The sequence below is a fragment of the Salmo salar genome, chromosome 04, assembly GCF_965601325.2.
Source record: "Salmo salar chromosome 04, fSalSal1, whole genome shotgun sequence".
Taxonomy (NCBI): domain Eukaryota; kingdom Metazoa; phylum Chordata; class Actinopteri; order Salmoniformes; family Salmonidae; genus Salmo; species Salmo salar.
In genome coordinates, this window is record NC_138294.1 from 20,819,945 (window position 1) to 20,844,923 (window position 24,979).

General features: G+C 44.0%; 1 protein-coding gene across 3 annotated transcripts in view; it reads right to left on the reverse strand.

The window, feature by feature from the left end:
- LOC106610215 (mineralocorticoid receptor) overlaps window positions 1-23,708 on the reverse strand; it is a 102,063-nt gene extending 78,355 nt beyond the window's left edge. For 2 of the 3 annotated variants that reach the window (XM_045716589.2, XM_045716587.2), the window contains exons 1-2: window positions 23,260-23,708; window positions 19,396-21,342 (exon numbers count right to left, since the gene is read on the reverse strand). In XM_045716589.2, the coding sequence (XP_045572545.2) occupies window positions 19,396-21,323 (1,928 nt within the window). In that variant the 5' untranslated portion in view covers window positions 21,324-21,342; window positions 23,260-23,708. The remainder of the gene's footprint in view (window positions 1-19,395; window positions 21,343-23,259) is intronic. The other variant, XM_045716588.2, reaches the window with a different exon arrangement.
- Between the last annotated feature and the right edge of the window lie 1,271 nt (window positions 23,709-24,979).

Here is a 24,979-nt window from a genome sequence, read left to right on the forward strand (position 1 = left end):
CAATCAATCAGAGACGATTACTGCTGGCAGGCAGCACTGCGGCAAAAATATATGTTGGCTCTTAGATGGCAACCACCTCACTCTCTCCCAATTCGCCAGTGGATACAGTTACTGTTAGAAGTTATAACATTAGAATTATCCACAGCGAGAATGAATGGTGCTAGTCAAGGAACAATTGAGGCCTGGACAAAATACTTGACTCTGTAAAGAATAATCTCAGCTAAAGCCCAACACATACAAATAAACAATATATTTATACCTATTTTCCATTTTCTTTGCTTTCAGGCGCATGGGGAAGGAGTGGTATGGGGAGGTTTTCTCTGGTCACTGGGAGGGTGGGGGGTGTGGTGGATGACTGACATGGTGGTGGAGACATGTTGGCTGGGTGTGGTTGGGGGAATGAGATGGGAGGTTGGAGGTAGAGGCATGTTGGCTGGGTGGGGTTGGGGGAATGTGATGGGAGATTGAGAGTGGAGACATGTTGCGTGGGTGGGGTTGGCGGAATGAGATGGGAGGTTGGAGGTAGAGGCATGTTGGCTGGGTGAGGTTGGGGGAATGGGATGGGAGGTTGAGGGTGGAGACATGTTGGCTGGGTGGGGTTTGGGGAATGGGATGGGAGGTTGGGGTGGAGACATGTTGGCTGGGTGGGGTTGGGGGAATGGGATGGGAGGTTGGGGGTGAAGGCATGTTAGCTGGGTGGGGTTGGGGGAATGGGATGGGAGGTTGGGGGTGGATGCATGTTGGCTGGGTTGGGTGGGGTTGGGGAATGGGATGGGATGGGAGGTTGGGGGTGGAGGCATGTTGGCTGGGTGGGGTTGGGGGAATGGGATGGGAGGTTGGGGGTGAGGTGGAGGCATGTTGGCTGGGTGGGGTTGGGGGAATGGGATGGGAGGTTGGGGGTGGAGGCATGTTGGCTGGGTGGGGTTGGGGGAATGGGATGGGAGGTTGGGGGTGGAGACATGTTGGTTGGGGGAATGGGATGGGAGATTGGGGGTGAGGTGGAGGCATGTTGGCTGGGTGGGGTTGGGGGAATGGGATGGGAGGTTGGGGGTGGAGGCATGTTGGCTGGGTGGGGTTGGGGGAATGGGATGGGAGGTTGGGGTGGAGACATGTTGGCTGGGTGGGGTTGGGGGAATGGGACGGGAGGTTGGGGGTGGAGGCATGTTGGCTAGGTGGGGTTGGGGGAATGCCATGGGACGTTGGGGGTGGAGGCATGTTGGCTAGGTGGGGTTGGGGGAATGGGATGGGAGCTTGGGGTGGAGACATGTTGGCTGGGTGGGGTTGGGGGAATGGGATGGGAGGTTGGGGGTGAAGGCCCACTTATTTTTAGTGTTCTTTTCCTGTTTATACTGAATGTGTTATTTATTATTAAACTCTGTATGTACTGTCTGTTTTTTCGTTTGAGTGTCAGCCTACAGGTACAGGTTTCATAAACGGATCATTTGAAATGGATAATGTACCTGTAACCCCCCCAACAAAAAAATAACAAAACAAATACAAATGTGTTCAATTAAAAAAACATTTTATTTTCTTTATAATTATCCTTTACAGTTAAATCTTAAACCAATTGAAATTGCTTTCACATATGGCTACACTTAAACATCGGGGGCCAAAGCAAATACACTCCATTTATCATAAAGTTCATATTTAGAGAAATAGCAGTACCGTGAGCAATCAGTGAAAATGATAGAAAGCTCTTGCAAATGCATTATAGAAATACAGTAACCACAAGCGATTAACTACATTACTGTAGAAATACAGTAACCACAAGCGATTAACTACATTACTGTAGAAATACAGTAACCACAAGAGATTAACTACATTACTGTAGATATACAGTTACCACAAGAGATTAACTACATTACTGTAGAAATACAGTTACCACAAGCAATTAACTACATTACTGTAGAAATACTGAGCAATGTAGCAAAGCCAGTGATGTTTCTAATTTAAGAACATACAATGTTATTTGATTCAGGTACAATATGTTTCATTGGATAAAAATAGTAGCCAATGGACAAAACAGCCAGTGGTCTTGAGTAGCATGCACAGACTCATGTAGCAGGAAATGTATCGTAAGTGTATGTCCTAGCTTACTGACAGTAATTTGAATATAGTATTAACTAATTATAGATGGTTGATTGAACTCATGGCAGAATATTTGACCTTCTTAGCTGGCCTCTGCAATAACGGTCTATGTGACATTCATGAAACGTAAAACACATATTCTAGACTTAGGCTTATATAATACAATTCCATATAGGTTTCGACGTTAACTAGGGTCATTTAAGGCCAAGTCACAAAGTATTAAATAGTATAATGACAAAGCAAATCACTCATTAAAACCCAACCAATCAGAGTATGTCCCTAACACACCCACTAAATATATTCTTAATTCATTGGATAATGAGATTTTCATCAATGTCCTCCCCAGTCCTAAGCAATGTAGCGTGCAGTAAAAGAGTATGTCTGACACATTTCCCTGTCCTTCAGTATCTGCCCTGTATCGTTACCCTTTTGCTAAATATAGATTGGTGTCGTCCCAATAAAGAAATGCCAAGTCATACATTCACTCTCCTTGTAAGTGACTCTAGTCCTCTGTGCCACATTGCTCCTGTGTACGCTTCCCTCATTTTTTAAAGGCCCAATCCTTAATTAGAAAAACAACAAAATGGCAACCCGTTGACCACCACTTGGTTTGCTATAAAGTTGAGGGTATTATAGCTGTAAATGTCACAGCTTGTGGCATTTAAGTTTAGCAAAGAGCCCACACCTGATCTTGATTCAAACTGCCTAGTCTTCGCCACAGACAGATTTCCGCTAGACATTGGCGGTAATATGATGATTATGGGGTAGAAGTCCGTAAGGAAAGCATTTAGCCAATTCAGACGCAAAGGCCTATTGATTTCTAATGGGCTAGCCTCAAGGTCGGACCTCCGGCAAAGAATCCTTGTCTTTCCAAAAAGGATGTCATTTGTAATCCAACGCCACACCACAGAGCCCGCTCAGTCTCATCCAAGAATCAATCACATCTGGCCAAGAAATATAGGCTACCAAAACCCAAAGATAGTTGTTTGTTTTTTCAAAGCTCATCATCTCACCATGACCTTCATTCGGGCAGATTTGCGATGAAGACTTCATTTTCTAGGTCTGCAATTATAACACAGTTGAACATTGTACCATGAAACAAGACATACTGTAGATGCTTACTTTGTGTATTGCTACCAGTGCTCCAAATCAGCAGCCACATCATCAACACACAGCCCATCATACAGTCTGTCATATAGCCAATACAGCCACGTGTGAGTCTATAGACTAGAGGACCACAGAGGAAGCCAAACCACACTAAACCACAGAGGGAATGACTGGCATAGTATGGCCCTGCAGATGTTTACTGACTACCACAATTGGGAAAGAAAACGATGGAACCAGCACACCCTGTGGTCAAAACCAATGTAATGTAGGCCTGTGCTTCAGGGTGGTGCTGGCTCAACTAACACAATGGAAGATTGGCTACATATTGTTCAGTAAATGTGTCAGGATCTGATTAGTGAGTAGAATCCATTTCTATGATCTTTCGTCGTTAGACATTTTGTAAACAGAGAAACGGAGGGTTTAGCCATAGGGGAACATGTGTGTGTGTGTGTGTCGTAGCGTCACAGACAGCAGTCATCAGCAGCAGCTGCTGAGTGTCAAGAGTACTGAGGAGTCTATACTTTAGGATAATGTAAAGTAAAGATCTCCTAGGGCTATACATTTCAGTGTCTATGAGGGGGTGGAACATTAAACACTCACCCTGAGGTGAAACGAAAGGCTATGCACGGGACGGTAATTCTGTAAACTTGACTCAGCATTTTTTTGTGTTCATACTTATCTGTGTGTGTTCGGCAGACATGCTCACCTTGTTGGCAGAGACACACACACACACTGTTTTCATCTTGTGATGAGGGACAAAGCTTACCCCACTGCTCAATTCTCAGTTCCCATTGAGGCAGTGCAGCATAGCCGCGGTGGTCTAGTCGTCTGGTTGTCTGGCTCCTGGACCAGGATGTGGCTGTCATTAAAAACAATAACCTTAGGTAGCTGCATGGTGACTCGCTGTAATTGTTTTCTCATTTTATCTACTTTCTGCCCTCCCGCTCGCCTTGCCGGCAGACAGGAATAAGTGTTTCACCTCCTCCTCTCCTCCTCTCTCAACCTTTTCAAAATCAAATCAGTCCAGTACCATAATCAACAACTTTAGAATATGCCGGGTGAGAATATGACGGGTGAGATAAGAAGTAAAACCTTTATGACCCATGCACTGCTCTGCCAGGTCCAACCTCCATCACACACACACACACACACCACACTCATGCACGCACACACTGCATTGTGGGTGCACAGTTCTTATTGACAGGTTTTCATCCTCTGCCGTATGGAAATGTTCTCTTGTTGAGTTTTGGCTCTTTCCAGTGTAATCACATGGGGAAATCACCCCTCACACTGTGAGTGTTTGGACTTTTTTCATAGTATGTGAGTGTATGTGCGTGTGCACACATGTTTGTATGTGTGTCTTTGTGTGCCTGCGTTCAGTGTTAATGTGTGTGCGGTTGTGTGTGTGCACGCCTGTGTGTGTGTGCGCATTTGTGGTTGTGTGTGTTTTCATATTTTATGTTTTTAGAAAGAGAGGGACCAGATTGTCTAGCCCGGCTGATTTGTATGGGTCCAGATTTTGCAGCTCTTTCAGAACATCAGATATCTGTATTTGGGTGAAGGAGAAATGGTGGGGGCTTTGGCGGGTTGCTGTGGAGGGTGCCGGGCAGTTGACCGGGGTAGGGGTAGCCAGGTGGAAAGCATGCCCAGCCGTAGAGAAATGCTAATTGAAATTCTCAATTATAGTGGATTTATCAGTGGTAACAGTGTTTCCTAGCCTCAGAGCAGTGAGCAGCTGGGAGGAGGTGCTCTTATTCTCCATGGACTTTACAGTGTCCCAGAACTTTTTTGAGTTAGTACTACAGGATGCAAATTTCTGTTTGAAAAAGATAGCCTTAGCTTTTCTAACTGCCTGTGTATCTTTGTTCCTAACTTCCCTGAAAAGTTGCATATCACGGGGGCTATTCGATGCTAATGCAGAATGCCACAGGATGTTTTTGTGCTGGTCAAGGGCAGACAGGTCTGGAGTGAACCAAGGACTATATCTATTCCTAGTTCTACATTTTTTGAGTGGGGCATGCTTATTTAAGATGGTGAGGAAGACACTTTTAAAGAATAGCCAGGCATCATCTACTGACGGGATGAGATCAGTGTCATTCCAGGATACCCCGGCCAGGTTGATTAGAAAGGCCTGCTCGCAGAAGTGATTTAGGGAGCGTTTGACAGTGATGAGGGGTGGTCGTTGGGTCACAGACCCATTACGGATGCAGATAATGAGGCAGTGATCGCTGAGATCTTGATTGAAAACAGCAGAGGTGTATTTGGAGGGCGAGTTAGTTAGGATGACATCTATGAGGGTGCCCGTGTTTACGGATTTGGGGTTGTACCTGGTAGGTTCATTGATAATTTGTGTGAGATTGAGGGCATCAAGCTTAGATTGTAGGATGGCCGGGGTGTTAAGCATGTCCCAGTTTAGGTCACCTAGTAGCACGAGCTCAGAAGATAGATGGGGGGCAATCAATTCACATATGGTATCGAGGGCACAGCTGGGGGCAGAGGGAGGTCTATAGCAAGCGGCAACAGTGAGAGACTTGTTTCTGGAAAGGTGCATTTTTAGAAGTAGAAGCTCGAATTGTTTGGGTACAGACTAGGATAGTAATACAGAACTCTGCAGGCTATCTTTGCAGTAGATTGTAACGCCCCCTTTGGCAGTTCTATCTTGGCGGAAAATGTTATAGTTAGCAATGGAGATTTCAGGGTTTTTGGTGGTTTTCCTAAGCCAGGATTCAGACACGGCTAAGACATCCGGGTTGGCAGTGTGCTAAAGCAGTGAGTAAAACAAACTTAGGGAGTAGGCTTCTAATGTTAACGTGCATGAAACCAAGGCTTTTACGGTTACAGAAGTCAACAAATGAGAGCACCTGGGGAGTGGGAGTGGAGCTAGGCACTGTAGGACCTGGATTAACCTCCACATCACCAGAGGAACAGAGGAGAAGTAGGATAAGGGTACGGCTAAAGGCTATACGAACTGGCCGTCTAGCACGTTTGGAACAGAGAGTAAAAGGAGCAGGTTTCTGGGCACGATAGCATAGATTCAAGGCATAGTGTACAGACAAAGGTAAGGTAGGATGTGAGTACATTGGAGGTAAACCTAGGCATTGAGTAATGATGAGAGAGATATAGTCTCTAGAGACGTTTAAACCAGGTGATGTCCTTGCATATGTAGGAGGTGGAACAACATGGTTGGTTAAGGCATATTGACCAGGGCTAGAGGCTCTACAGTGAAATAAGACAGTAATCACTAACCAGGACAGTAATGGACGAGGCATATTGATATTAGAGAGAGGCATGCGTAGCCAAGTGAACATATGGGTCCAGTGACTGGTTGGGCTGACTGGGGACACGGCGATTCAGACAGTTAGCAGGCTGATGCTAACAAGCTAACAGTTAGTAGGCCGGGGATAAACAAGCTAGCAATTAGCAGACCGGGGCTGGCAAGTTAGCAGTTAGCAGACCGGGTTAGCAAGCAAGCAGTTGGCAGACCGGGGCTAGCAGTTAGCAGACTGGGGCTAGCAAGTTAGCCTTTGGGGGACATCGCGATGGGGGTAAGTCTGTTTTTGCCTCTTCGTGCGGTGACGTCGATAGACCAGTCGTGGAATTAGTAGGGTTCCAAGTAGCTCTAGATAGCTAGCAGGCCGGTTAGCAGAATGGGCCTTCAGCGGACGTCGCGCTTGAGGGGCCTGTTGGAATCCTCGGGCAGATTATGTCGGTATTCCAGTCGTAGAGGATCGGCGGGGTTCCGTGCCCCGTACCGGCAGTAGAAGGGGTCCAGATATTGTAGCCCAGGAGTGGGCTTCGGTGGTAGCACAGGATCCCTGGCCGAGCTAGCTTCAGGCTAATTGGTGCTTGCTCCGGGATGGAAACGCTAGCCAGTAGTCACCCGGGATTGCGGTTAGCTAGTTGCGAAGATCCAGATGAAAATGTTCAGAGTTTGCGGTAGGAATCCGGGGGGAAAAATATATAAAATATGAATAGGTCCATTATGCTCTGGTTTGAGTCACGTTGTTCGAACTGGCGAGAGCTTTCCAGTTGTAATGAGATGTAATGAGATGTAGCTTTGTTCGGATGTTGAAAATGCCACGCCTGCACTGGAGCATGTCTAATACAACCACAAATGGGATTCTAATAAACATTATAGCACAGCCAGGAGAAAACAGGACACGACTGCCCTCGTTGATAGTGTTGTGGTTAGGTAGATGGCTTAGATTCAAATCTGTAGCCTTCCGAGTCTTATATTGTAGTTTGGCCAATTTTTATAGTAGATTATTTTGTTTGAATCTGTGCTCTTCTGACTTTATAAGAAGTGTCGGCAAACTTCAGTCACAGAGATGGAAAGAGCCTCTATTTGCCATGTACAGCAGGGACAAACTGACAGTCACTCTGGTATGACTTGTCAGTTTTTATTGGCTTTCAACATCTGGTTCTAGAATGTCCGTGACCCTGTTCTAAGCACAGAGGACACCAGCCCATCAACATAAACAGAATCTTACTGTACATAGATTTGTCCGCTCCATGGCATCTGCTAGTGACTGCCTCGAACATGGGCTGTTAGTAGCAGCAATGTACAGTAGGAAACTGGTGTGGGCTGAAGTATAACAAGCAATGGAAAAACACAACGTACACTTCCAGACTGAGCCTATGAACCGGACATTGTGGTGATTAGGCTAGTCAACCTCCCACACCTCAGTGTAATGTAAACTGATGTTTTATTCCTCTCATTCAGACAGTCATTGAAAGAAACATCTATATGGACAAAAGAATCCATAGTAAAATTTATTTAGGAGCATGTGAAGGGTAAAGGGGCCCTATTAACAGAGCATTGTTAGCATAACTCAGGGCCCAGGGGTCAAGGGTTAGGGGAGTGCATCTGTCATGTGAGCAGGGACTGATGTGTTGGAGTAATGGTTGTGATGAATAGGATCGGAGGGAGGGCGTGGCTCAGGAGTGTCAGGTTAACATTGCGTGGGAAGCTCTACTGGCAAGAATAATAACCAAGGCTATGCATTATACCACACCACCTATTCCATTGTAGATATAGGCTGTTAAACCGTAAGACCATATGTAGGCCACAAACTCTTTCTTTCTGTCCCCTGGTTAACTTGATGATTGTGGAAACGCCTCTAGGCTCTATTGTGAGTGACTTGGATCCCTCCCTGGGCTGGTCTCAAACAGGTCTGATCAACACCTTTCACACGACCTGTCAAACAAGCTATCCCGCAGGCCTGATGAAATGGTGTCAGCCGAGTACCTGAATGTCTATGCGCTTGAAACAGATGTTCTTACGATTATAGAAGAATTACTGTGCACATGTTGCCGGGGTGTAAGTAAGTACACAGGAATGGAAGAAAGAACTCCAGGCATCTCAAACTTGTCAAAAACAACCCAAGAAAACATCCTCCTCCTCCAAAAACAAACCGGCTGCAGAAGCTTTTGCAGCTTTTGCACGTGTTCCTTGTCAATAAACTGGGAAAGACATCAGAGGAGAAGTTTAGAGAATGAACTGACAATAACCTACTTTGTTCAAAGATACTACAGTATGTGGAAGTCAGGGTACATTTGACTGTGTGGATGGATATAGGGAAAACAAACGGCTTTCAATGGCAAATGTAAGGCCAGTAAAGTGGCACACAGTCATTTACCATGGAAACGTTTGTAGTCTACAAGCTCTTTAGTCAGGTTACTCAGCTAGTTTTTCAGAGAGGCCCTAATGAACGCTCCTGGATGTAGCTTGACAGACACTCAGCCCTGTTAGCCCTGGGCTGCATCTCAAAAGGCACCCTATTCCCTACGTAGTGTGCTATTTTTGACTAGAGCCCTTGGGCCCTGGTCAAACTTAGTGCACTAAAGAGAAAGGGGTGCCATTTGGAATGCAATCCTGGTCTACCCAAGGCCAAAGATAACAACTGTTGCCTGGGCTGATACAAAATTAAGCTGAAGCACACTGCTAGCTAATGCATTGAGCATAAATAGGTCAGACTCCCCCTCTGAATAATGGGGAGAAAAGTGGACTGGCTCTACCAGAGAGGGCACCACATAAACAACATGTCACAGCCATATCTAGATGCGCTACAGTGCAGTGTTGGGGCAAGAGTTGTTGTTTGGCGTTGTTTATTGAATATGTGCCATAGTGTTAGCTATTAGCTGAAGCTGTGTCATAGTGTTAGCTGAAGCTATGTCACAGTGTTAGCTGAAGCTGTGTCATAGTGTTAGCTGTTAGCTGAAGCTGTGTCATAGTGTTAGCTGAAGCTGTGTCATAGTGTTAGCTGAAGCTGTGTCATAGTGTTAGCTGTTAGCTGAAGCTGTGTCATAGTGTTAGCTGTTAGCTGACGCTTCTGCTAAAGGAGCTAGTTTCATTCCACAAAAACAATGTGCCACAGCCATCTAGAGGGCCTACATTTAGTTGTTGTTGTTTTCAGTTGTTTACTGAAGCTGGGTTATTGTGTTAGCTAAAGCTGGGTTGAAGGAGCAAGCTAGCTAGCTGCATTACTACCTGTGTTTTAAGTGCCGACTGGCTGGCTGGCTGGCCCAAGCCTCTAAGTATGTGAGTGAGCCATCCATTCAGACCGTAAAACTGCAAATTATCACTCCAGATGTGTGCTCCAGTTATGCCTTAAGCGCCGGATTAAATGCTAATTTGCATTAGTAAGATTTACTCTGCAACGGGTATTACTTGAATTTGCATCGAGAGGAAAAAACACTGTTTGTTTTCTCTGTTCGTTTTTTTAGACAAGACGGTGCTCCTGCAAGACAAATATTTTTTGTGTTCTAAATGAGGTCAATCTCCTAGAACTCAGGAGTAACACAAGAGGAATCATATGCATGGACACCTGAAGCATGCAGGATTATTATACCCTCTCAATTACCTTGCCAATGAATACATTACTCAAAGAAGAAGATAGCAAGTATTGTGTTGAGAATAATGTACAGTAACTATTCAAAAGTAAAACTAGCATAACTTCATAGGTGTCTTTTGTGGCTGGAACCATAATCTCACAGTATGGGCCACTGTAACTAACAACACAACCACCCTAGCCCCTTCTGGCTTACTAACCCAGGGCAAGTTTGTATATACAACATTGCTCCTATTGAAGCCGGGACAGAAACCCACTTGCTTAACAGGGCTAAATCCAAATAAAAGCCGCCCTGTCTCCCTAACCGATTAGACTGAACCAAGCAGCTGAAACCAAGTGGCTGGTGGCAGCCGAAATAACAGCAGACCGTAAACAGGGAATGTCTGGCCTGTGCCAGGTACAGTGCAGTAAAAACCAGGGCAAGGGGGTTGCCAGTCCAAGGGCAATGCACTGTAGAGAAACGTTGTGGGTCCACGGAGCCAATTGACAGGGAACACAATGGTTCCAGTGTATCCTGATCTGCCATTTTGAATCTAGGTTGGTCTAGGTTGCCCTATGACCAGGTCTTCTCCTAAAAAGACACCAGGCTATTTGGACATGGCAGCCAGGCACACTCGTAAACAAGACATGGGAACAAATATCTCTCACCATTGCTGTATGAAAATATAACTTTTCTTGCAAACAAACGTTCTTGCAAACAATACAACAGCCTGTAAGTCACACAAGTGTTCTAGGGCGCCAGAGCCATCCCAACACATACCTTCACGCAACCTGTACACAATACCTTTGGATCTGTTCTACATAACAGGGGCCATAGTGGGCCAATGTCATTGTCATTAACACAAAAGCCCTGGCAATTACAGGATGATTCTCTAACCCTACCCTCCATCCTTTCCTGCAATAGGCAGCCATTTTTATTCCTGCTAAACCAGTTTACCCCTTTTTAAGTCTTGGTCACCCAATTGCGTCCGCCTCAGCTCTGCGTGCAATGTGATACAGTGTCTTTTCTATGGACTGTCATCAGACCCCTGGAAGTCTCCTTTTACCTTGGCTGGGTCACTATATCAGAGCTTGTCCCAAAGGTGCTACATTATCAGAGCCTGTCCCCAAGGTGCTACATTATCAGAACCTGTCCCCAGGGTGCTACATTATCAGAGCCTGTCCCCAGGGTGCTATATTATCAGAGCCTGTCCCCAGGGTGCTACATTATCAGAACCTGTCCCCAGGGTGCTACATTATCAGAGCCTGTCCCCAGGGTGCTACATTATCAGAGCCTGTCCCCAAGGTGCTATATTATCAGAGCCTGTCCCCAGGGTGCTACATTATCAGAGCCTGCCCCCAAGGTGCTACATTATCAGAACCTGTCCCCAGGGTGCTACATTATCAGAACCTGTCCCCAGGGCGCTACATACATGATTTTAGTGACAAAGCCGAACTCCCAATAACCTGAGTCATAACAATCTACCAGGGATTTTATGGGGTGGGTTTTTATGGGTGCAACTCAAGACCCGACAGAGCACACTGACTGACACAGCTGTTGTTGCTTCCCATAGACCGGGTTAGAATATAAAGAGAAGCTCTGTGTGAGAGTATGCTACTACTACTGTAGGTCGATGCCATCACATAGCCATAGTGCTAGCCATTTCTTCAGATGTATTAGACATATTCTGAAGAGAACAGCGTGTATGTGTACGTGGGTGTGTGTTGACCTAGTTAACGGACTGCTGAAGCAGAATAATTAATATTTATTGGAAGTGTTTTTCTTAATGACATCCATTTCCGCCTATGTCAGTGAGTCGAGTCCCGTCATGTCCAGCGATGAGCTAGCTGCTAGCTAGACTAAGTAAACACAGCAGTTCAGAACTTGAATACAAGCTCCAATTAAACATGCATGATGAATTGAGCCATGCCCTTATGTGGTCAGTAGAGCAGATCAGAATGCAGGGAGGAAGACAATGATGCGCTGAGAAGGAGAGGAGGGGAATCCACTCAGAAAACTAAACTAAAATGTGCTATGGATCTCACTCAAAGAACTAAACTAAATGTAGTATGGATCTCACTCAAAGAACTAAACTAAAATGTAGTATGGATCTCACTCAAAGAACTAAACTAAATGTAGTATGGATCTCACTCAAAGAACTAAACTAAAATGTAGTATGGATCTCACTCAAAGAACTAAACTAAATGTAGTATGGATCTCACTCAAAGAACTAAACTAAATGTAGTATGGATCTCACTCAAAGAACTAAACTAAATGTAGTATGGATCTCACTCAAAGAACTAAACTAAAATGTAGTATGGATCTCACTCAAAGAACTAAACTAAATGTAGTATGGATCTCACTCAAAGAACTAAACGAAATGTAGTATGGATCTCACTCAAAGAACTAAACTAAATGTAGTATGGATCTCACTCAAAGAAAACTCAACTAACATGTAGTATGGATCACATTGCTTTTTATAGCTCAGATAAATGTGAATTATGTCCTTGTCCATAAAACCGATAGAAATCAAACATTTGCTACCTTAAAATCCATCTGGACACAATTAAGTTACCGTAATATCAACATCGTACAATCGAATTCTGCTGTTATGAATCGTAGCCTACACCAACAATGAAGAACAAACTTAAAGGGGCATTGTGGAAGCTCATAAACAGTCGTCTATATAAATGATATGAGCCTCAGTGTCTTGATAACTCTTTCAGCAACTAGGCCTGACACTATTCTCATCCTTTTCACACAGCTTTTATTGATAGAAACCAGGGCAGTTGTCACAATAATCTCATGCTTTGTGTTGTAGTGGTAGAAGTATACAGTTACATTCTCTTCATACAGTATGTAAAAGAGCTCAATGACGGACAGGGACAAGCCTCTGTATGTCAGCGATAGGTAATAAAGTTTGAACACACACACACACACACACACACACACACACACACACACACACACACACACACACACACACACACACACACACACACACACACACACTGTGCCTACTGCCTACAGTACGGCCCACCCTGGAAATTTGGGCAAGTTTCATCAAACCCTGTTTCAAGAAGAGGTTGAAATGAGGACAGGCATTCTGATCCCAGCAGGGAGGGAGAAGGAGAAGGAGAAAGGTACAGTCAGAGAGAGAGAGGGAGAGAGGGGAAAGGAGGGAGGGAGGAAGGAAGGTACAGGGAGGGAGGGAGGGAGGTACAGTAAGAGAGAGAGGGGAAAGGAGGGAGGGTGGAAGGTACAGTAAGAGAGAGAGGAAGAGAGAGGAGTAAGGAGGGAGGGAGGGAGGGAGGTACTGTCAGAGAGTGAACGAGAGAGAAAAGGGGGGAAGGGAGAGAGGAATGTACAGTCAGAGAGTGAGAGAGAGGGGAGACGCAGCAACAGAGAAAGACAGGGAGGTAGGAAACTAGTAGTTACCGCTGTATGAGTATCAATTAATTAGGTCATATCCTTCCTTTCTCCTCTCATCTTTTTATGAAGAGAATCATGTTCAGTGTTTCTAACTAAGGCCGTCTTTGAATGTAATAATACAACATTTATTTCATAAGACAACTGTAATAATTATTTTATTTTTAGTCCATAGCTTCAAGTAATTATTTTTGAGCACATTTCTCTCATAACCCTTGTAGTGATAATAATGACTGGTGTTTTTTTTATATCACCCCTGTGTTACCTCCAGTCTATGACTAACTTCCCATCTGTTAGCTCTGTCGTTTATTAAGTACTCTTATATCCAGCGATATACCGCACTCAACATAAAATAGTGTGTGTGTAAGTCACACACTCACACACAAACACAAAGGTGAGGACCCGACATACAGTAGTTCTCATGTGACCACGTGGAATTAGCAACGACGCAGGCTTCAATGTCTCTGCCTCCTCAAGGAACATCTTCCTTGCCAGGGCAGGTAAAGACACCTTGGACATGACCCCCAACACCCCTGTCTCACATTCACATCCCAAACGAGCAACTAACGTCCCTCACAACCCACAATGCACCGGGGCCAGCCGTACCGAGCCACACCACGAGGACGTGGATTTAATTAGATATTAGTATCCAGTCGCGTCTGAATTAATCAAATCAATGCCACTCATTAATTTAGTAGAAGAACATACAATTAAAGGGCTATTATCGTTCTCTCAGGAGTCTGCCCTTTCATCCTGCCAGTAGAACATTGGGACTTGGCCCAGGTCCAGAGGCAAAGCGTTCTCTTTTCCTTTTTAACCGGCACTTCCTCTCCTCCGCCTGACTCGATTCTACTCCTCTTCTCCAGGCTGGTGCCATAGAGGTACAATGACTAGATGTAGTATGTGCAAAAAAGAAACGTCGGCGTAACTTTAAATCAATACTCTCTTTCATCTATAAGCATAACATTTAGTGGGAGGATGATAGAGAAATATGTTTTCTTTTTGTATTTGCATGTTTGTGGTACTGATTTAGACCAAGCCACCTACTAGGTACCTACAAGTGTACTGGGGCTTTAAGGTTATATCTTCATTTGGTCCCTGACTAACATCATTTCCATGACTTAATGGTGCTTGACAGCATTTATCCTGTAAGTAGCTCGTCATTTAGGATGGTGTCTCAAGCGTTTTAAACAAAACTCTAGAAATGTCAACACACTGTAGCATAGTCCCAGTCAATGCTTAACAGGGCACTCTCTAAATAGGGTGACAAGAGATTTAGGGAATGAGCACACAAATAATCCAGCACCCAAAACTAGATAATTTTATAATAATATATTTTGTTCAGATAATTTATCATTTGATCATGGCTGTGTATATCTCAATTGAGGAGGTAAGGAAACTAGACTGAAAATAAGATTTTAATCTTTACATAGACTTTGAAGTAGTACTGTATTGTACATGGGTCTATAGGGTCCCCTACAAGCTTTAAACCGTAAATACTTCTATCGGATTCCCTACAAACATACAGTCAAATATAATCTTATTTAAATACAGCAGGGGAAATCCTCTGCGTTCAAAATGTCAATCTCTGCACTGCATACAGCTGGCCACCTGTTTCACCCAAAGCACTGAAGCAAACCGGGCTCTGACGGAAAATAATTCTGGGCTAAGGAGATTCTTTTTCTCTCTCTCTCTCTTTTTTGCTCTTGTGAATTAAAGTTAAAACGCTTTCGCTCTGAGTAATCCAGACTCCTCCGACGAACAGTCATTTTTAATTAAAAACATTACCCCATTTACAGAGGAAACCAAAGTGAAGCCTGAAAAAAATACTAACTGCACAGGGATTTCTCTCTCTACTTCGACCTAGCAGTCTCTCGATTTTCTCTCTCTCTCTCTCTCTCTCGATTTTCTCTCCTTCTCTCACTCTCTGTCTCTCTGTTTCAATCTTTCTTTCTCTTTCCCTCCTTCTCTCCCGCCCTCCCTCCCTCCCTGCCATCCAAGGCTTCAGTTGATCAAAGGAAGTTCCAGTTTCTTGCTGGTTTTTAATGGTTATGTAACTTTCTCCTGATGAAATACTGGCCTGGGCACAATACTAACTCATCCAGTGCTGAACTGGACCATAGAATTCCTGCAATTGGACTTTTTGGGGTTATGTGATCCTGGCAAGAAGTCAATCCAACTCACACTGCGGCAACGCTTGGCTACTTGGAACGATTGTAAACACCCTAATAAAATGTAATTAATAGGTACCATATACATTGTTTACTGAGTAAAACTGAGTCCAAAAAACGTTGATTAATCACATAAAAACAAGCAATCTCAGCACAGGAATAAAACTAAATAAAGCAATATTTCTTAACAACAGGCATATGGGTCTTCTGCAATGCAGTTTTGATTGAACCTCTCCTCTTGTGATGAGCTATGTGTAGTTGGAATGAAGTGTTGTTTCTCTGAGAGCAGCAGGACTCTGGCTAGTCTTCCCCAGTGCATGTTTGATTGAACCTCTCCTGTGATGAGCTAAGTGTATCGTTTTATAGAGAGGGGCAGTTCCAGAGCTGTGTCTGTATCTGGGTCTCTGCCATACGGCCAGGCCAGGCCCCACCTCTGACTGTCATCCTGCTGACATTAGGGGGCTAAGCTGTATCTCATTAGGCCTAGGTTGGCAGTGATCCCGTCAACATCACTTGAAGCTCTGGATCCCACCATAGGGGAAGAGACAGGTTGTCTCCAAGGTAACGGCCAGATCATTTGGCAGGAACTGCATGCCTTGTTATCCCACAGAAACCCACAGATACTGTAGGCAGGCGCAGCTGGTACACGCACACGCACACACACACACACACACACACACACACACACACACACACACACACACACACACACACACACACACACACACACACACACACACACACACACACACACACACCACACACCAATACACGTGTTTAAAGACAAACACACATATAGTCACTCCACTGCACATAGACATCAGCTCCCTCTCTGCCAATCAAACATCCGGCTATTCCTCTGTGTCCAGTATTGATTTAAAACACAATGAAGCCAGGGGCGGGCCAAACGTTTAGGAAAAACCATTGAGTTCATTTGCTGCTCATACCCTAGGGATAATCATTCTCACTGTTGAAAGAGAAATTGATTTCTGTTAATCATGAGCCAGCGTTATTCAAATCAGTGGGGGGGTCAAACCAGGCCAGATATCTTGAAAGAGGGTTACACAAGCAGAGTCAAGTATTTAGGTCATAAAGGGCAGTAGAAAATAGTTTTTGGGGGGGGTTGTTAAAGTAAATGACATGAGTTTGCATATAACCATAGAAATGTAACTGACAGAATGGCATGTAAATCTAACTCATTCCCACCTGATCTCAACTAAGTCTCTGGGCCCATATTCACAAAGAGTCTTTAGATTAGAAGTGCCGATCTAGGATCAGTTATGACTTTTAGTTCATAATGAATAACATTTTATGAACATTTTATAACCTGACCCTAGATCAGCACTCCTACTCTAAAAACACTTTTTGAATACATGCCCTAACCCCCTGTCACATACTCTACTGTACATCCTGAATGCCAAAAGTGGACTGACCATTCCATAGCCAAGTATGACAAGAATAGCCCTGATCAGACAGCCAGAAGAACTGGATGAATTGTAGCATGGTCTATCGATAGGAGGTCAATGGGACAGGGACTGACCTCCTGGACCAACATAACAGCCTCAGGACAAAGGCTGACATGATCATTGCCCCATTATTAACCAGCCTGATGGTGCTATTGGTGCTATTTTGAGTGAGACTGGATAATTGTTGTAGATCTGTTTGTGAGTGCGTTCAAATAAAGTGGTTGGGGAGAGAGAGAAATCATTAGTTACGACCAATGATGTATATAAACCCTGGATTGCTGATGCTATGTATTGGCCATTGAGAGGCTTTGAAGTCACCGGTCAGCCATATTGGCACTTCCCCCCCAGTAGGAGCAGTCCTCCATAGGAATGAATGGAATTCCACAGTATTTCAATTAAATGTTTTAAGGACAAAATTACATGTATTGAAGTATATTTTGCTATAGTGGGGAAAGTAACATTAGTAAGCAAAAAAATATATACCAAAGGAAAATATACTATATATTTTTTCATTTTTTATTTTTATGTTTAGCTCACATAATATAATTTAAGATTATGCATTAATGTGTCTGTAATATAATACATGTGGCAAAATTAATGTAGACATTAATAAATGCACTTCTAAAGCTTCCAAAATAGGGAGTGCTAAGATGGAGGCACGGTGGTTTCAACACAGCGCCCCCTATCAGTCAACTAGTGTATATATAAATCATTGGTTGCAACCAAATTGGAACACATTGACCCATTGTGCTAGCCTAGTTCCTAGTGGGCCTAATCTTCTCTGCTTGTCTCTGGGGAAAACCAACAAACACAAACATACCAAGCCAGGCCCCATTGCCACAAATAATCACATGTATTTCTCTTAGGGAAACATCTGACTATCAAGGTTTTGTAAGTCAGGAGAGGATACCGTTTGCAGCTTTGTTTAGTTCTTCCTGCACTGACTCGAGCTGGTAAAAATGCAATAATAAGCAGGGCATTTACAGTGTGCCATGTCGTGCATTCGTTTACGACTTCGGTGATCAGCTCAGATTTTATACCACCATTAATATACATCCCCTCTGTGAAATGAAAAAATGAAGAAATATATCACACGCAAAACAAATCCCTAACTCTCCAAATACCAGAGCCATAATCATATCTTCATATCTTTAAATTAACTGTAAACAAATAAACAAACTCCTTCTGCAAGGAAGAAATTCCTTATGTAACTCCTTCACATACTGAAATTGCAACAAAGTTGGAATTTTTTTCTCCAATTTCCTGGTTGGTTTCATAGCTGTGATACTTTTGTTTTTTTCACCCTGGATCTTAATATCATAATGCTGTATTTGGCTTCACACTCAACTGGGACATCAGATAAACTGTCCGGACAACAACGGTGTCAAAGTTATACGTTGCCATATTTCCCTGTGCAAAACAAACCGTTTTTCTGCATGTTTGTTTTTGTTTGATGGCCGGGGCTCTGCCCCGCAAGGCAACTGTTTGTTTCCTACATCTGGCAACAAAAGCATGTGATCAATCATTCATAATAATTTATGACGTCGCCACATAATGGCCAGCCCAGGCTCGTAAAAATATATTTGCAATACACAAGGTCCCTTCAGGACCTCTCAATAACAGTACAATAAATGTTGTTTTTGTCCATACACATAGCTCTGATAAGAGAGCAAACTTTAGCCTCTGTTAGGTACAGTAGAGAATAGGGCTAGGGCAGCAGTGTATGTTGCGATGTTGCTATCCCATGCTGGACCTCATCCCTTAGTTCCTGTTCTCCCAGCCAAGCCAACATCCCGCTGCTTTTCCCTTTCCCAAGCCTTGTTGTTATTAGTATTTTGGTAGTCCCCGACTCGGAGCAAACGCCCTTCTTTAACCCCTCGGTCCTGAGCAACATGGTCTTTAAGTCAGACACACTGTCCCCTTCATTCATCCTGTCACACTTTAGTAAACAGACTCAGTTCCACCCAAAAGCTACATAGCAGGGAGCATCTCTCTGCACATGAGAGCCCTTGGATTATACCACTGGGTGTGCTTTGTGCAGATGCTGTGGACAATCCATCACGTCTTATAACAAGTCTAAAGTAACATAACAGTTTCTGAGCCAGCACTCTTACTGTACTGGAGTTGTGCAGCAGCACTATAGTACCCACAATGCAGTTTGTTTTCTCTTTAAACTTTTCTATTTTGTAAGTAACAAACATTTCTGAGCCAGCCAGCCGCTCTTACTGTGCTGGAGTTGTGCAGCAGCACTAGAGTACCCACAATGCTGTTTGTTTTTGTTCATACATCAATTTCTTTCTTACCTTGACATGCTGTCTGGCATGCAGCCGTGACCTGGATAGCCTTCTCCTCTTGGACCCTGCGACATGCCGGGCCGAGATTTCCACGACTCCATTAATGCGGTAACAGGCGAAATTAGATTCAACAAGGGGTTCGTCCCATGATCCCTTGGGTCGTGCCGTGAGAAAGACATTGTCCCCTGCGCTCCGATCTGGTAGTGAAACGAGTGTCCGCCTGAATTAACACCCACAATGGCCGAGGTGGGCACAACGTTGTTGTTGTTCTCTTGGTAGTAGCTGCCATCGTTGTTCTCTTGTTTAACTTTAGACAGAAGGTTGTGGGGGAACACGCCGGTTTCGTAACTGCCATTCATCTCCGTGCCCGGAGGTCCCAAGATCCCAGAGAGACTGTATTCGTCAATGTTGTCCCTCAGAGACAAGTAGGTGATCTCGGACGGACCTGACTGGAAGAGACCCATAGAGTGTTGCTGCTGCTGCTCAGTGTAGCACTGAGGATTCATGCATCCGCCGCCATCTTTGTTTGGCTCACTCTTTATCTGTGTGAGGAAAGGTGAGCCATTGCCGGGGCAGCCGGTGGCCTGGTTACACTTTGTGTTGTTGCTACCGTTACCCAGACACATGCTCCTATAGTCCGTGTCGGGTTCATTCTTGATGAACTTCACCATACCCATGTGGTCCAGGCCTACGTTGAACATCTCCCCATCCACGCTCTCCACCTTGGGGAACTCAAACTCCTTGAAATCCTGCTGGTCTCTTCGTCCCTCGGGACTGTTGGAGTCATTCTGGACCAGGCCCAGTTCACTAACAGGGCTGGACACAGCAAACCCACCCCCACCGCCAGAGGAGTTCCTGGGGCTCGAGGACATTGCCATGGGGCCCCCGGTGGTCGGACTGGAGATAGATGATGAAGCCCTCATGTTGTTGGTGCTGCCAGTGGGGCTGGAGACAGACGATGACCTCATGTTGGTAGAGGTGCTGCATGACGGTGGGGAGCGCACGCTGCTCATGCTCTGGGGGCTGGAGATGGGCGAGCGCATCACATTGAGGGGGCTGGTGAGCGGAGGCGACCCCACCGTGCTGGAACCTGCAGGGCTGCAGGTGGCCGAGTTCCTCCTGTGGACGTGGTTGTGGGCCAGAGCTGGTCCGGCAGCGTTATGCTGGTTGACGAGGTTACTGATGGTCGAACAGGCGAACGGCCCCCCAAAGCAGGTGGGGCTGGTGGTGGACGAAACTAGGTTGTTGCTGCCCCCGGGACTGGAGATGGAGCTGGGCGTCTGGGGGCTGCAGGACAGAGACAAGCCCAAGACAGCTGACCCTGCTGGGGTTCCAGATGAGCAGCAATCCCCTGGGGTGGAGCTAGGCTGCTTCGGGAACCCCGTAGAAGGGGACTTCAACTTGGGGCTCCCCGCGGATGCAGCGCACTGGCTGTCCTCGAGACAGGGGCGCCCGCAAACTCCCGCTGGGTACATCTTCCCCGGACTACAATGGCCCCCCTGTTGGCCGAAGCCGCCAAAGTCTGTGGCCTCCCTGGCCGCGTTCATATACAAGCCCATGGATTCAGCCACAGTTTTGGACAGCTCCTTGGAATCCATCATCTCTGGCTTCCTCCCATGGAGGGAACTGTTAAAGAGGGGGAGAACAAAAGGCTGGTGTTGGTTCTGGGTCAGTTTGAGAGTAGGCTGCTGCTCTGGCTTCTTCTTCTCCTCGTTGTTATTGTTACTCTCCTTGCTGTCGGCTGTGTTGCTGCTGGGGGAGCAGCTGACATTGACTATGTCCATCAGGACATCACTGTTGCTGTTCAGGTTCAGGCTGTCGGCCTCCTCGGCTCCGCTGCAGCAGTAGTCCATGGCACTGCTGGGGACATGGGACCATCTGTTCTTCTCTGTGTCCGTGGATCCTTCGAAGAAACTTGGGTATCTTTTGGTCTCCATCGCTGGGTCATTGATTTACCTGCAGGTTGAAGGAATACATTAATATGATGAATGCTGTTTAAATATGAATTCAAAGTGGTAGGGTATTTTTTATGCATTATTCACATAGCATGCAAAAGCCGCTGGAATCTCACATTGCCGAAGCTGAGAGCATACTACTGAATATAAAAACTGTAATTTAACACAAATATTTATTAAATCATGAACAGTGTAAAGTATTTATTTAATGGATGGTGATTTCATTAAGATTGACTTAAGTGTGTTTTATAGCGGGAAAATTTGGCCAAACATCTACAGTATCCAAGTTAAGTATCCTTTTAAATCAGCAAGCATTTTCTCTGTCAATCAAGTCATATTCATTTCTCGAAAATCATTTAGACATTCCTCCTCACTTAGTTAACTGTTTATTTGCTTTGGTTTTTAAACTAAGAATCCCTGAAATGGTTATATAGGGGAACTTTGTCTAAGGCATGGTGTCCCAAATGGCACCCTATTCCCTTTAAAGTGCACTACTTTTGACCAGAGCCTTATGGGGGAATAGGGTGTCATTTGGGACTGCCTAAATCATGTTTGGAGACCTGAGAATGTCTCATGGGGGGGAGGGGGGGACGATTATTAAATTATTATTATAGATTGTGTGTTGTCATGTCTGAGTAATAATAGTTCTATGACTCAATTCCCCATCACACCTTATCATACATAACACGTTTCTTTTTATAATGCATTTCTTTAGATGTATGACATGATAACTTCTGGTTTTCAGGATTAATTGCACTAACTGTAATATTAAATCGCCAAGTCAGTACAGTTTGATTTAAAAAAAAATACATGACGTAGTTTTATAGTGTTCATTTCCTCCTCTTGGGCACTTCCATTGGATAGAGACAGACACAGCGTCACATAAACATTCATCACGCCATTCACGGATTGGTCCGACTACTCTGTCAATCCCCTATTGTTTTTTCAGACACAACGTAGCTGCGACATAACTTGAAAATGGTATCTATCTTTGAGCGTCTTCTGGAAAACATATAACAACTTTCGAGAATAATTCAATGCGCAATATTGACCCATGCTATCACATTTAGCCCTTTATATTATGCGTAATGTAATGTTGTTGTTCCTAAACTTATGCCCTGGTAAATTTATGTTTTAGCCTACTGTCAAAGAGAAGGACTAAAGAAAAACACTGATATTTTGATTGAGGTGACCTAATTACGGGTTAGGCTATAATAAATGACAAAGCTTATGAGATAGGATAGTTGTTGACGCACAAACTACAAAAACAGGTAGGCTACATGCCAGGTTGTAACGACACGACGGCTATGCAATATTTTTGGGGGCAATCTGATCTACCAAAATGCACATCACAGTTTTGACATTGATGGCAACTGATCGAAGAGTGTGCAAAACTATTTCAAAAGTGCATTAATAGTTAGAATGCAGGTCATTTCAGACATCACAGTTCTGCAATGATAGCAGAGCAAGCCGTACTCTTATCCATTATTTCTTATTGTAAAGAATGATTATCTAATGGAAATTTCGCTGGAGACAAAGTTCAAATTGTTATTAACTGATCTTTGAAAAGACATAAACAACTGATTTTGAGTTTAAATTCCATAATAAATAAATGCGTCCAATAGCCTGCTGGGCGCAAATAAGTCATATTATTATTATTATTATTATTATTAGGCTATTTTGTTTGTTTAGAGAGAAAGAGAGCAGCCTTTAATTGATTTTATAGCCTATACTGTAGGTCACAACCAGTCCGAGCGGTCCCCCTGGATATAGTTCAAAGTTAAAGATTTCCGGGGGAGAATTCAGGTGACAATTAAAGTGATTTACATTTCGTATAGGGAGTTGACATTTTAATCTAAGTATTATAATAACCACACGTATTTTACCTACCTCGAGCTATATCATTCTGCGCTCTTACCTTAATTACGACATTCAGATTTGTCAACTGGCTGTGTTGCTGGGCGGCAATAATCCAGAAGAGAGAATAAAGACACGAAACCAAGCCTGTACCTTATTTCTTCTTCTTTACAATATCCCCCACTTCAGCTATTCTGCATTTTCTCTTGCCATACATCCACTAGTTTCAGTTCTGACAGCTCAACGCACAGAACAGTAGGCTAGAACTCTGCTGAGCTGCGTAGCCTATATCACTCGTAATCCTCAACATCAAGACGCTGCTTTGACACACCAGTCGAGAGCGACATATAGGTCGGACGCATCAGATATTCTCACATTCGGACCATAATTCCGCAGGTTTATGATTTTCTAGCCCTTCGATAGAATGACTGATAAAAACAGCGAAGGAGTCAGACAGACAGACTTGCAGTGCGACGTCATTCTGTGCACATGAACCCTCCTACTGTAACGAGTGCAATACAAACTCTGAAGGGGTGGCGGGGACGAGAGAGGGAGAGTAGAGGGGAAGGGAGGGAGGGAGTGCGTTCGGTCGCAGGCTCCTGAGCACAGGTACGCTATTGCGCGGAAATAGGGCACCTTTACATTTGAAGTATGGTTGAGTTTGTCCGTTTTAATACTTAATACTCAAAATACTTTTTGGATAGGAGGAGACCATTTCAAGAGCGTTGAACGAGATGAAATAAACATGACAGCTGTCAAAAAAATTGTTTAGATAGTGTAGAACAGAATAATACATTGCAGTAGGCTATAAATACGACATTTACTAATAGGCCTAAATTCAACATGAATAAAATACACAGTAGGCCTATTCATGTTGCAAAAAAACCGGTATATTATGCATCGTTTACCACTTTGAAATCTCAGTATTGCTCTTTGACAATGGCACTGTGCTTTGGAAGGCTGACATTTTGCACATTTATCTGTAATAATTGTGCTGGTGTGAAGTTATACTAACTGTATGCCAACTTGTTGTTTAAGTACTAGACAAAAACACCCACAGCCCCTGAAGTGGATATATGTTAATAACTGTCTGACTTATAGGGCATAGGCCTAATGAGACTGTTACATCTTCCCCCTTGGCAGGAACTGGCTGCATAATCTATCAACCTTTCTTAGTCAGAGATTTTTTTACATTTACATTTACTTCATTTAGAGCAACTTACAAATTGGTGCATTCACCTTATGAGATAGCTTATGAAGATAAAACCATGAACAACAGTAAGTGTTTAGTGCCTATGAATCATAAATAAGCATCAAATTAGCCTTAATGACGATATGTAGTGGGAATAATACATGATAATACACAAGTCTGGTTCAGATTATAAAAACCATTCTGCTGTGTAGTGTTAGCAGAGTGAAATCAAAACAGGATGTTGGTGCTTTTCCTCTGACTACATCCTTTGATCTTAGATAGGAGTGACTAATAACCCATAATATATAAATACCAGCACACTGTACACGTCACTAAGTCATAGAGGTGAATTCAGTGATTTCTCTCGGCTTTATAGCCTATATACATTCAGTGGAGAGATACAGTGGAGCTCTCAGTTTTAGTACAGTATTGCAACATGTTATGACTGGAGAAATTGTGTCCACAGGATGGCGCTATATTTCAGTTTCTGATCAAATCAAATTGTATTTGTCACATGCGCGGAAATGTAGACCTTACAGTGAAATGCTTACTTACAAGCCCTTAACCAACAATAAAGTTTTAAGAAAAA